The sequence below is a fragment of the Mauremys mutica genome, chromosome 9, assembly GCF_020497125.1.
Source record: "Mauremys mutica isolate MM-2020 ecotype Southern chromosome 9, ASM2049712v1, whole genome shotgun sequence".
In the NCBI taxonomy this organism is placed as follows: Eukaryota; Metazoa; Chordata; order Testudines; family Geoemydidae; genus Mauremys; species Mauremys mutica.
The window spans coordinates 5,330,289-5,344,599 of NC_059080.1; the positions used below are offsets into that span (position 1 = coordinate 5,330,289).

Sequence of the window (14,311 nt, forward strand, 5' to 3'; positions counted from 1 at the left end):
CCTTATTTCCAGTGTGTTTTGTCTAGCTTCAACCTCCAACCACTGGATCATGTTATAACTTTCTCTGCTCTAAGAGCCCATTATTAAATATTTGTTCCCCGCGTGCGTACTTTTAGACTATGATCAAGTCATCCCTTAACCTTCTCTTTGTTAAGCTAAACAGATTGAGCTCCGTGAGTCTGTCACTATAAGGCAGGTTTTCTAATCCTTTAATCATTCTCATGGCTCTTTGAATCCTCTCCAATTTAACAACATCCTTCTTGAATTGTGGGCACCAGAATTGGACACAATATTCCAGCAGTGGTTGTACCAGTGCCAAATACAGAGGTAAAATAACCCCTCTACTGCTACACAATGTTCCCATTTTATGCACCCTGGGATCGCATTTGTCTTTTTGGCCACAGCATCCCACTGGAGCTCATGTTCAGCTGATTATTCACCATGACCCCAGTACTTCCCAGGATAGAGTCCCCAGTTGTGTAAGTATGGCCTATATTCTTTGTTCCTAGATGTAGACATTTAGGCATATTAAAATGCATAGTTTGATTGCACCCAGCTTACCTTCTTCTGTCCCTTCTCTCTCAGAAAGCACGTTGTCCTCCTTCCCCTGGCAGACACAGGGGGCAGATGATGGGGGTCTAGTCCTCCTCACTTTATTAGCCTATAGATATGACTGCAGGACTCATGTATTTTCACTCCTGGTTCCTTCTTCCACTTGATGCACATGGTTGCACCTCTATAGACAGACTCATCCTCCCTGCTTTGGGTGGATGCCTTGATATGGCCCTTGTAGGTCTTGAACCTGTGCCACTCATGCAGGAGCCATCTTTTGTTTATTCCATGATTCACTGCTGTGTCAGGCCCTCTGAGTATTAAGCAAGCTCCTAAGGACTTGGAACATAAGTTAAGGGTACGGGGAGGGGGAAGCTATGGGAACCCCCTTATGAAATCTCAGTGTAAGGCTCTTTGGCTCGCCAGCTGCCATTCAGAGCATGGACCCAGACTCACAAATCTCTGAAATATTTAAAAGAAAAATCCTTGGTGAATATGGATTGTGTTTTGCAGAGCAAAAAGTGTTTCCTATGAGATGTCATTCTTATTGTACCCCCTGGAGTTACTGTGTTGAGTAATATCTCTGCAGGAGCCATTTGACTCATCCTGCACAAATTTTACAGGCCACAGGATTATAAGGGAGAAATATAATAGAGAAAAATTTTCTTCCATTACTGCAGTCAACATGAAACCAGAGATCGAGGTTTGTATAAGTGAGATGTGGATTTCAGAGAGCTCAGGTTTATTTTAGGACTACAATAAAGCTAAGAACATCTAGATTTCACATTCCCCGGTGGTACTGGAGGATGTGTTTTCCACTGCCTTGTTTTGCCTTGTCACTGTAGAGGAAAAAAAGCACAGCACTTTCCCTTAGGGTTCCTCTACTTGGGTTATTTTTCAAGGGATCTTTTTTCTTTTATCTTGAGGGTTTTGGATTTGATGGGCTTTTTTGGCTTCTTCTCATCCACATACTGTGTGTGTCGAACAGCATTTATGGAAAGGGTTAAGCATGCCCTCTGGTCGAAGGCCTGTATACTGGGTTTGGGTTTGTCTTGTAGTTGGTTGATTCAAGACTGAGGAGTGAGGATATGACAAATTTGTTCCAAATAGCAGAGCAGCAAATAATTATTTGGTCAGCTCAAGTCACTGTCCTACTACAGTCTGCTGGACTGTACCTTGGAGTGTAGAGGAAGGGAGAAAATGGAGGTAGAGCAAATGAGACCTTTTCATTCCAGAAGTGCAGTGGCCCCTCTGGAGCAAGAGGTCTGAATAAACAAAAGCAACCCACAAAGCACATGCCTCACTATGCTACAATATCTTTAAGAAAGGGGAAAAAACGTGATCTGGGCAACTACAGGCTTGTTAGTTTGACATCTGTAGTATGCAAGGTCTTGGAAAAAAATTTGAAGGAGAAAGTACTCAAGGACATTGAGGTCAATGGCAATTGGGACAAAATACAACATGGTTTTACAAAAGGTAGATTGTGCCAAACCAACCTAATCTCCTTCTTTGAGAAGGTAACAGCTTTTTTAGACAAAGGAAATGCAGTGGATCTAATTTACCTTGATTTCAGTAAGGCATTTGATACGGTTCCACATGGGGAATTATTAGCTACATTGGAAAAGATGGGGATCGATAGGAAAATTAAAAGGTGGATAAGGAACTGGTTAAAGGGGAGACTACAATGGGTTGTACTGAAAGGTGAATTGTCAGGCTGGAGGGAGGTTACTAGTGGAGTTCCTCAGGGATCAGTTTTGGGACCAATCTTATTTAATCTTTTTATTACTGATCTTGGCACAAAAAGTGGGAATGTGCTAATAAAGTCTGCGATGGCACAAAGCTGGGAGGTATTGCTAACACAGAGAAGGACCGGGATATCATACAGGAAGATCTGGATACCTTGTAAACTGGAGTAATAGTAATAGGATGAAATTTAATAGTAAAAAGAGCAAGGTCATGCATTTAGGGATTAACAATAAGAACTATTGTTATAAACTGGGGAGGCATCAGTTGGAAGTAACAGAGGAGGAGAAAGACCTTGGAGTATTGGTTGATCACAGGATGACTATGAGCTGCTTATGTGATATGGCTGTGAAAAAAGCTAATGTGGTCTTGGGATGTATCAGGCAAGGTATTTCCAGTAGAGATAAGGAGGTGTTAGTACCATTATACAAGGTACTGGTGAGACCTCATCTGGAATACTGTGTGCAGTTCTGGTCTCCCATGTTTAAGAAGGATGAATTCAAACTAGAACAGGTTCAGAGAAGGGCTACTAGGATGATCCAAGGAATGGAAAACCTGTCTTATGAAAGGAGACTCAAAGAGCTTGGCTTGTTTAGCCTAACCAAAAGAAGGCTGAGGGGAGATATGATTGCTCTCTATAAATATATCAGAGGAATAAATACCAGGGAGGGAGAGGAATTATTTAAGCTCAGTACCAATGTGGACACAAGAACAACTGGATATAAACTGGCCATCAGGAAGTTTAGACTTGAAATTAGATGAAGGTTTCTAACCATCAGAGGAGTGAAGTTCTGGAACAGCCTTCCAAGGGGAGTAGTGGGGGCAAAAGACATATCTGGCTTCAAGACTAAGCTTGATAAATTTATGGAGGGGATGGTATAATGGGATAGCCTAATTCTGGCAATTAATTTGTCTTTGACTACTAGCAGTAAATATGCCCAATGGCTTGTGATGGGATGTTAGATGGGGTGGGATCTGAGTTACTACAGAGAATTCTTTCCTGGGTGCTGGCTGGTGAGTCTTGACCACATGCTCAGGGTTTAACTGATCGCCATATTTGGGGTTGGGAAGGAATTTTCCTCCAGGGCAGATTGGCAGAAGTCCCTGGGGGGTGGTTTCACCTTCCTCTGCAGTGTGGGTCACGGGTCACTTGCTGGAAGATTCTCTGCACCTTAAAGTCTTTAAACCATGATTTGAGGACTTCAATGGCTCAGACACAGGTTTATTACAGGAATGGGTGGGTGAGATTCTGTGGCCTACATTGTGCAGGAGGTCAGACTAGATGATCATAATGGTCTATGAAATACCGTGTGAAAAGGTGTCTGGTTTTTTTATTGCATCCTAGTACAGGCTGGGAGCAGCAACAAGAAGTCATTCTCTTCGTTAGGGTTTGGGTTACAAGAGCAATATTCTACAAAAGGACACTGACTCCCCTGACATCTGACAATACCACAAACAAGGGTGTGAAGTGACCGCTGGACGGACTATGCTGTAATACTTGCTCTGGGGTGGGCTGTACACCATTATGTCTTTCCAACCATCCATCACACTATCTGGTGGATTGGAATAAGGAGATCCACTGGGCTAGCAAAACTAATGCTGGTCCTAGATTTACCTATTGATTTAAAACAAAAAAAAACAGTAAAATAAAAAATACAAATTAATGTTTTATAAACCCGGGGGAAAAGAATTTTCCACTGAATTGGCTCCACTGTTATTACAGACATCTCATTCCTAAAAGTACTGTTTCCCCACGTGCAGCAATTCTTGGAAGTACACTGAAAACATGGACACACACTCAAGAGGAGTGGCCCTCACACTGGACAAGAGCAGGAAGGGGTTAATGGACACACTCTCCTGAAGACGGGCTGAAGCTGGCCTGTAACACCTTTCAGTGCTATCAGGCTGGAGGATATGAGAAGGGAGCAAGGAGACCCCAGAATAGGATTCCTGAAAGAGGGATTTTGAGTCTGAGGCTGTGAGGACCCAAGAAATGGCTCAACAGCTTGGAGCATGGAACTCTAGGAGCAGCCAAGCTAGGGGAGAAAACTGGAGTCTGGATTTCATGTTGTCTGAGGCTATGTCTACACGTACAATGCTAGAGCAGCACAGCTTCAGTGTAGACACTCACTACAGCGATGGGAGGGATTTTCCTGTCACTGGAGTTAATCCACCTCCCAGAGTATGTCTATACTTTAAATACGATAGTGGCACAGATAGAGTGCTCCAGTGTAGACACTACCTATGGCAACGGGAGTGCTTCTCCCATCTGTGTAGGTAATCCACCTTCCCAAGAGGTGGTAGCTAGGCTGATGAAAGAATTCTTCCATTGACCTAGCACTGTCTACACTGGGGGTTAGGTCAGCATAGCTACGTCTCTCTGGGTTGTGGTGCCGATGTAGGTTCCCAGTGTAGACCAAATTATTGTTAATTTTATTTGTTAATAAAGTCAGACCTCAAGACGAGATGAATTTTGACTCTACGCAGAGTGCATGGCCTATGCAGGGCCGGTGCTACCATTTAGGCGAACTAGGCAGTTGCCTAGGGTGCCAAGATTTGGGGGCGCAAAAAGCGGTGCCCCCCCCCCAATTTTTTGGCACCGCAAGCCTGGGAGGAGAATTAGAGCAGGGGTGGTGTGCTCTGGGAGGACGCGGAGCAGAGGTGAGCTGGGGTGGGGAGGTACCACATGGCTTCCCAGGCCAGGGGGTTGGGAGCTGCCGTGGGGGGGGGGAGCGCCTCAGGGCAGGGGGGGAGTTGCCACGGGGGGGGACCTCAGGGCGGGGGGGGGGGAGCTGCTGCAGGGCTGGGGGGGCGTAAGGTGGAAGTTTCGCCTAGGGTGCGAAACTTCCTTGCACCAGCCCTGGGCCTATGCCTTAGAGAAAATGGATGCGGGGTGGGAGAGGAATGAGTTTATAAGATTTCACAAAATACCAGCTTCAGGGAAGAAACAATCACTGAAGCAGAGCCACTCAATCAACATGCATCAAATTCAGTACTCACGGGCTCCAGCCCAAGCCTGAATGTCAATACTCCAGTTTATAGCCCTGCAGCCCAAGTCAGCTGACACAGGCCAGCTGTGCGTGTTTTATTGCAGTGTAGACATACTCTACATTACTCTTACTCAGGGCAAGAATGCCAGTCTCTGAATTTCCTCTGAGTGGAAAGAGGCATCAGAAAGTTCAAGCAGAGCAGTGCAATTGCAGCTGTAAGGCCAAGTATTGTGAGCATGCTATTTTTTATATATAAAAACAATACCACTGTGCAGAGCATCTACAGTGATTCAGTTCATTGCCATTTTCTGTTGAATATATGAGTTTGTATCATCCGTTTTGCTCTTGTCTGGCTAACAATGAGGCAGGTTGCATATGAAATATAAAGACCTATCTGGTTTGACAAGGTGATTCATTTCAAGGATAATTAGCTGACTAATTCTCAGCTCTCTCCATTTGGAAAATAACAGGAAAGCTGCCCAAGCGTATACGATGGGAATCCTTTATGCCATGTTATCATTAAACATTCAGAGGCCATGCATTTCACATTCTCTACTGCATGTTAGCCAGTTACCTCTTTGTATTCAGAAAAGTCTCCTCCTGGAAGCTAACATTTCAGTTTAGCCAAGTCAGAAGCAAACACAGATTTCAGTCTGCATTCTAGTTGGAATGCAATATTCTCCAAACTTCTCTAGCATTTTCCTGATGAATGGCTCCATACTACCTTTCACCAAACTGGGCAGAGGTGGAGGGGGTTATAGAAGAGAGAATTATCTGTGCTGTATAACACCCGGCTCCCTGAGAAGTCCCAGAAGCCCTTCTACAGCCACTCCATAGGATTAGGCTTCCGTTGCTGTGGGGGTGGAGAGTGGGCTGGGGAGCAGCATCTCTCCAACATATGTTCTCCTGGGGACCAGGCAGCTATTCTGTCAAATATCCACGAGGGGCTTAGTGCTGCTTCTCACTCCCAGTGACACCAAGGAATGGGAGCCAATGGCAGCACAACTCCTAAAGGAGTCTTTGTCAAGAGGACAGGGTGGATGGGCAGCACCCTGGACAGACAGGCACTCCAAAGACATTCCTTCCTCTGGGTATCCTGATATCTGTAGGGTTTGGAGACCACCCTAATGACCCCAGGAGAAAAGGTGGCTGAGGGGAACCTGAGAACAGTCTTTAAGTATCTCAAGGGCTGTTATAAAGAGGCTGATAATCAATTGTTCTCCATGTCCACTGAAAGTAGGACAAGAAGTAATGGGCTTCATCTGCAGCAAGGGAGATTTAGGTTAGATATTAGGAAAAAATGTGTTACTATTCGGGTAGGTAAGCTCTGGACTAGGCTTCCAAGAGAGGTTGTGGAGTCCCCATCACTGAAGGTTTTTAAGAAGAGATTGGACAAATGCCCATCCGGAATGGTCTAGGTTTGCTTGGTCCAACCTCAGCACAGGGGACTGGACTTGATGATCTTTCAAGATCCCTTCCAGCCCTACATGTCTATAAAACGCCTCTCCACCCAGGTTAGAAGGGGATATCAGGGGTGAAGTGTATATATATTTTTTTCTGGATCTCGTATTTCATCTCCCCATAGGAATAGAGGTTTAAAAGAAAACACTTAACAGCTTAGTAGCCAGAATGGAGGGAGAAAGTCATAATGTATGTGATAATACATACTACAAACACGTTATAATGATCAAGTTTTATTGTTCTTTAAGGTAAATACTGACTTTGGATTTGTTTCTGTCAACAGTCTCCTTTTGGGTCAATAAATCATAGAATCATAGGACTGGAAGGGACCTCGAGAGGTCATCTAGTCCAGTCCCCTGCACTCATGGCAGGACTAAGTATTATCTAGACCATTCCTGACAGGTGTTTGTCTAACCTGCTCTTAAAAATCTCCAATAATGGAGATTCCACAACCTCTGTAGGCAATTTATTCCAGTGCTTAACCACCCTGACAGTTGGGAAGTTTTTCCTAATGTCCAACCTAAACCTCCCTTGCTGCAATTTAAGCCCATTGCTTCTTGTCCTATCCTCAGAGGTTAAGAAGAACAATTCTTCTCCCTCCTCCTTGTAGGAACAAATCTTCTGGTTCACTTCAAAGGAATCATAGAATATCAGGATTGGAAGAGACCTCAGCAGGTCATCTAGTCCAACCCCCTACTGAAAGCAGGCCCAATCCCCGGACAGATTTTTGCCCCGGATCCATAAATGGCCTCCTCAAGGATTGAGCTCACAACCCTGGGTCTACCAGGCCAATGTTCAAACCACTGAACTATCCCTCCCCCCTAGTCAACATCTGCTTATTATCCTGCCATCTGCTACATCTTCATTATCATGCCTGTGTTCGTTGGTTCATTGTCATTGCAAATTCTTCTGTGATGGTGCCAGCCAGAATGGTGGTGGCTGGCATAAATGGAACTTGCCCAGCTGAGATTTCCATAGATTAGGCATTGAAGGTGTTATTTATTCTGTACATGCCATGATCACACTAAGGACTAAGACTCAGATATCATGGTGATGGATGCACACAGGTATGCAGACCCATGAAAAAGAAATGGGCTTATTGCAGCCAGGCTTGAAGCCAATTTATCATCCTTCTGCCACAGAAAGTCTGATTTCCAATTTGGTCCAAACTTTGCAGCTCCCCATTTCTCTCCCTTATGTAGTCCAGTTATCCCTGGGGTAACCAGCACTGCCTGAGCACAAGTATGTTCCTCAATGTGGGGGTTCTGCCGCAGCCCCTGTAGTAAGAACAGTCCTCTGTTGTACTGGTCATTGTTGAAGTTTAGTCTCTTTTACAGTAGCTTTTCTCTTGCATAGTCATTTTGCCTCTATCGATTTTTACATCTTTTATTTATCTTCTCAACAGGCTCAGAGGAAGCATCATCAACAGCTGCTACTACATTATCTGCACCCACATCTACTAATGGTAGCACTCCAAGTATGTGCCTTTCTTGAAGCAAAGGCTGTAAATATTAAAGTGATCATCACTGATAAGTACCTGATTCATGTTACATCCATAGTAACACAGACTTTAAATGTCCATTTATTATGGTTTCATGTAAAAATGCATATGATTTTAGAGAGCGTGTAATGAAAAGTGAAAGATGTCCCTGGTGTTTTCACTGGTGTGAAATTAGAACAACACAGTGGTAAGTTGGGCCATATATCTAATATCAATAAATGTTACACAAGCTCAGCAGAAAGAGAAACCTGGTGTAACACACAGTGCCAAATCCTCAGCTGAGGAAGTCAGTGTAGCTCCATTGGGCCCGCTGTCTTCTGAGGTCAGAAGTCTGATTCAGCACTGCATTACTCTAATTTTATGCCAGTCTCATTCTATTTAAATCAGTGGGTGACACAGGCATAGAACTGGATCAGCACAGTACTGACCAGGCCCCAGAAGAGCAAGGAGGACACAACTTATGATAGAAAACGTAAAGCAAATTCATCTGCTATTCCATAGAGCCATTATATGTATGTTATGCAGTCTGTTTGATTACAACACGTTGGGGAGTTTGAAAAGTTACCCTGAAATCTTCAATTCATGTTGGCCTTAAAAAGTAATTCCTAAGTGTTAATTATTTACCTGTAATGACATGAGTTAGTTTTCTCCAAGTTATTTTTCCCTAGTAAGATTTGTTAGTACAAAGGGGCTGATCCTGCAAGGTGCCGGTCAGCTCCAGGAGTTGATTTCATCTGGGGTGGAAGATGCCCAGCACCTCACAAGATCAAGCCTAAAATGGGGGACTCCTCGTTGCAGCCAAAATGCGCTGCATTTGAAGGTTATTATATTTGGATTAAGATGCATTTCAAAACCTTTTGCTTTCATAGCTTTCACTGGAGTTGCAACAACTGAAGATACAACCATATCTGTACCTGAGCCAACAGAGATGACAAGAGCCGAATCCTCTACTACTGCTGCAACACCTCAAGCACCCGAGACCACATTAACGGTTAACCCGGATGGGACCACACATACACTCCTATCCTCTTCCACAACATCAACACCCAGTACCTCAGTTACCGTGCCCGGGACTACGCAGCCATTGACATCTGCTGGGACCACAGCGTCACCCACCTCCTCTTCCATAACATCAACACCCAGTACCTCAGTTACCGTGCCCGGGACTACCCAGCCATTGATATCTGCTGGGACCACAGCGTCACCCACCTCCTCTTCCACAACATCAACGCCCAGTACCTCAGTTACCGTGCCCGGGACTACGCAGCCATTGACATCTGCCGGGACCACAGCTTCACCCACCTCCTCTTCCACAACATCAACGCCCAGTATCTCAGTTACCGTGCCCGGGACTACGCAGCCGTTGACATCTGCCGGGACCACAGCTTCACCCACCTCCTCTTCCACAACATCAACGCCCAGTACCTCAGTTACCGTGCCCGGGACTACGCAGCCGTTGACATCTGCCGGGACCACAGCGTCACCCACCTCTTCTTCCACAACATCAACGCCCAGTACCTCAGTTACCGTGCCCGGGACTACGCAGCCATTGATATCTGCCGGGACCACAGCTTCACCCACCTCCTCTTACACAACATCAACGCCCAGTACCTCAGTTACCGTGCCCGGGACTACGCAGCCATTGACATCTGCCGGGACCACAGCGTCACCCACCTCCTCTTCCACAACATCAACGCCCAGTACCTCAGTTACCGTGCCCGGGACTACGCAGCCATTGACATCTGCTGGGACCACAGCGTCACCCACCTCCTCTTCCACAACATCAACGCCCAGTACCTCAGTTACCGTGCCCGGGACTACCCATCCGTTGATATCTGCTGGGATCACAGCTTCACTCAAACCTAATGAGACTGTTCCTACCTCCAAACCTGGTGAGGTAACATCACAACCTATTGTAACTACATCTATCACTAAACCTACTTGTATTCTGCCTGTTTCCAGAACAACAGTGACAACCTTATCTACAGATACCAAAACCACATCCAAACCCGCCAAATCCACATCTGTATCTACACCTGATCTGTCTACTACAGTAAAATCAGATAAAAAAGGTATGGAATTTGCATAATTTTCTGTGGGTAAAGAGTAGTGGACTATACAGAATGCCAGATTTCATCTTGGCTTCTACATTAAACCATGAAGAGAAACACCGCTTCTAATGATCCAGCCCCAGTAGCAAGGAAGAGATGAGAACCCTGATGGTTCTTAGGCACTGTTCAGCCAGCTAAGAGCATCGCATTTAATCCACAGTATACAATATCTTTCTTAAAATGAATGGAAACATGACAACCTGTTTGACTGAGTTTTTCTTTTTGCAGGCTCTCACATTGTTGTCCCTGCAGATTCATTGTGGGCACAAATTAGCAAGTCATGATTGTTTGGGCTTGTTAGTAATTAGCTGCCTAGCTACCTGTTTGTTTAACTCAGGTGGTTAGATGCTAACAAGTGATGCTTCCAGCTGCAGTTCATTGTTGGCTAAACAAATGCAGCTGCAGTTGTCTCCCCAAGATTATCTGGCTGTTAACCCCAGCCAAATTCATATATACATTTTGACTACATCTAGTATGCCGAATATGTTGAGATTAACTATTTTTCTTAGAAAAGCAATTTAAGCAGCTCCCTGATGTAAATTAGCCAGAAACCCTCACAACTGCTATATATCTAAGAGCTAGATTGGGCCTTTAAAATCAAATATATAGAAGTGAAAAGGTAAATTGCATATTTTCCAACTATCACAAAGCAGAGCAATCTATCATCTGTGAAGGCTTTTTTCTCTCTTATTGTGCATCTTCCCTACAATGTAACCCCAAATGAAAAGGACTGTTATCTTTTATTAGAGAGACAAGCTGAGTGAGGTAATAATCTTTTATTGAACCAACTTCTGTTGGTCAGAGAGACAAGCTTTCAAACTCCACAGAGCTCTTTCAGGTCTGGAAAAGGTACTCAGAAGGCATGTCTACACAGGGATAAAAAAACCCACAGCTGCCCCTCGGCTCACTCAGGCTCATGGGACTTGGGCTCCAGGACTGAAAAAGTTGTTGTGTAGACCTTTGGGCTCGGGCTGATGCCTGAGCTGTGTGGGACCTTGCCAGGGTTGAAGGTCTCAGATCTTGGGCTCCAGCCCGAGCCTGAATGTCTACACAGCAATTTTTAGCTCCGCTGCCTGAGCCCAAGTCAGCTGACCTGGCCAGGCCCAGGTGTCTCAGCTAGATTCAAGGTGGAACAGATTGTTTAGCATACGTAGTTAACACATATTTCAAGGGAACATTAAATATGAAGTGGCCTGTTAACACCTCTCAAGTCATAGGGGAGAAAGGGGAAAAAAGCTGGGGGATGGGTAAATTGGTTATAGATTGGTGTAATAAACTATAAATCTAGTATCTATTCAGTCCATGATTTTGAGTGTCTGGCTGAGTTATGAATAACAAGGAGTCCAGTGGCACCTTAAAGACTAACATTTATTTTGGCATAAGCTTTTGTGGGTAATGTAAGCTCCCCTGCTTGTCTTTTGAAGGTGTTGTGCAGATTTCCCTTGAGGATGAGGTGAGGACCAGCAGTTCAAACACTAGATGGGGATGGCTGAGTTACTGCAGAGAATTCTTTCCTGGGGTCTGGTTGGTGTGTCTTGCCCCATGCTTAGGGTCTAACTGATTACCATATTTGGGGTCGGGAAGGAATTTTTCCCCAGGTCAGATTGGCGGAGACTCTGTTGGTGGGGTTTCAACTTCCTCAGCAGCATGGGTCACTTGCAGGTTTAGTGTAAAAATGGTAGATTCTCTGTAACATGAAGTCTTTAAATCATGATTTGAGGACTTCAGTAACTCAGCCAGAGGTTAGGGGTCTTTCTATTACAGGCAGGGGCGGCTCTACCTTTTTGGCCGCCCCAAGCAGTCATGCCTGGGAAGCGCCCCGGAGCCACGGGAGCAGCGGACCTCCCGCGGGCATGACTGCGGATGGTTGCGTGGCTCGGCTGGACCTCCCGCAGCTGCGGACGGTTCGCAGGTCCGGCGGCTCCGCTTGAGCTGCCGCAGTCATGCCTGCGGGAGGTCCAGCCGAGCCGCGGGACCAGCGAACCGTCCGCAGTCATGCCTGCGGCAGGTCCGGTCATCCCGGGGCTCCGGTGGACCTCCCGCAGGCATGACTGCGGCAGGTCCGCCGGCCCAGCCTGCCGCCTCCCCGGGAAAGGGCCGCCCCACGCGCGTGCTTGCCGCGCTGGGGTCTAGAGCCGGCCCTGATTACAGGAGTGGGTGGGTGAGGCTCTGTGGCCTGTGATGTAGATAATGATGGTCCCTAGTGGTCTTAATGTCTATGTCATTTTGTAAAAAGTGTTCACTCACAGGTGACAGCATTTGTCTTATTTTTTCCTCTGTGAGTTCATTCAAGAATGGAGTGATTGTCTCCTTTCAGCCACATAGCTGTTATTGGGGCATTCAGTGTGCTGGATGAGATACAGTAGAACCGCAGAGTTACGAACACCAGAGGTCTGAACTGACCATACACCTCATTTGGAACTGGAGGTATGCAAGCAGGCAGCAATAGAGACAAAAAGACAAAACCCCCAAAACCGAACACGGTACACGACTGTGTTAAACGTGAACTACTAAAAAAAAGTGGAAAGGGTTTTTTTTTTTTTAAAAAAGGTTTGATAAGATAAGGAAACTGTCTGTGCTTGTTTCATTAAAATTAAGACAGGTAAAAGCAGCATTTTTCTTCTGCATAGTGAAGTTTAAAAAGCTGTATTAAGTCAATGTTCAGTTGTAAACTTTTGAAAGAACCACAACGTTTAGTTCAGGGTTACAAACTTCCATTTTTGAGGTCTTCATAGCTCTGAGGTTCTGCTGTACACCACATGCTTTGCTAGGCATGTGTAGCACCCATGGATCTTAAAAGGTGTGTTGTGGGGGCTGTTGATCATCATAGCAGTGGAAGTACGTCTACAGGTTTTGCAGCTATCGTTCTAGCAGGGTCTGCTGTTGCTTTGAGTTGGTGTGTCCTGGTTTGTGAGGAGTTTACTTCTGATGATGAGCTTGGAGGGGTTGGGGGAGGGGTGTTTGAAGGTCAGAAGTGGAGGTTCAGGAAAGATCTCTTTCAGGATGTGGTCCCCATGGAGTATGGGTTGTAGTTTGATGATCCTCTGCATCAGTTCCACTGTGGGATGTAGGTGACAACTGAGGGGTGGGTGGTCAGAGAGGGTTTTATTTCTGTACTGAAGCAGGTTCTCTCAGGGTACTTGTAGGTTGCCTCATGGAACGGGCCACCCTTCCCTGTGGGACTGTCCTTGTTTGGTGAAGGTTGTTCTGAGAGTGTAAAGGTGTATAGCCCAGACTACATATATCACCATTTATTATTTGTATGACATTAATAGCCAGGGGCTCCTCTTAGGGATCAAGTGGGGCAGATGCAGCACAGAGTAAAATTACAAGCCCTGCTTCAAAGAGCTTATAGTTAAAGGCCCAGATCCTGCAATAAGCGGTTTCTGGGCAGACCCCTGCATCTATGCCCAGCCTCAGCAAAGTCAATGGGGATCTGTGCACCCACAGGAGACTGACCACTCAGAGTTTATTACAGGATCAGGCTCTGAGTATAAGGGGAGTTAGGTACCTCACTCCTGTTGACTCCAGGAGTGCCCAACAGTTGACAGGGATGGGAGGAGGCAGGGATGCCAATATATTTTTATACCGACTACAAACTACAGCTCCCCTTATTTTCCATTACTACAGTTACCTTCTATGACATCAAAATGAACTTTTCTCTCGTCTACGAAACTCAGAGAACTCCTGATTATTATGATGCAAAGAACTTTGCTAAAAACTGGGTAAGTGGATTTCCCCCAACCCATTACATTGTGGATAAGTATCAGGAGATAAGGGCATCTGAAAGAACAATATGAGCTCCCAGGGCAAAGCACAGAGAATTGTTCAGTTAACCAAAGGAACAACATTATGGAGTTTCATAATCATGTTATCCGACAGATTTTTCATGCAGAGACATGGTGGGAGAGGTAATATCTTTAATTGGACCAACTCTATACAGGGGCGGCTCC

General features: G+C 45.4%; 1 protein-coding gene across 7 annotated transcripts in view; it reads left to right on the plus strand.

Moving 5' to 3' along the window:
* ADGRG4 (adhesion G protein-coupled receptor G4) overlaps window positions 1-14,311 on the plus strand; it is a 116,158-nt gene that overhangs the window by 59,723 nt on the left and 42,124 nt on the right. For all 7 annotated transcript variants that reach the window (XM_045029670.1, XM_045029675.1, XM_045029674.1 and 4 more), the window contains 3 exons: window positions 8,152-8,223; window positions 9,117-10,319; window positions 13,989-14,083. In XM_045029670.1, the coding sequence (XP_044885605.1) occupies window positions 8,152-8,223; window positions 9,117-10,319; window positions 13,989-14,083 (1,370 nt within the window). The remainder of the gene's footprint in view (window positions 1-8,151; window positions 8,224-9,116; window positions 10,320-13,988; window positions 14,084-14,311) is intronic.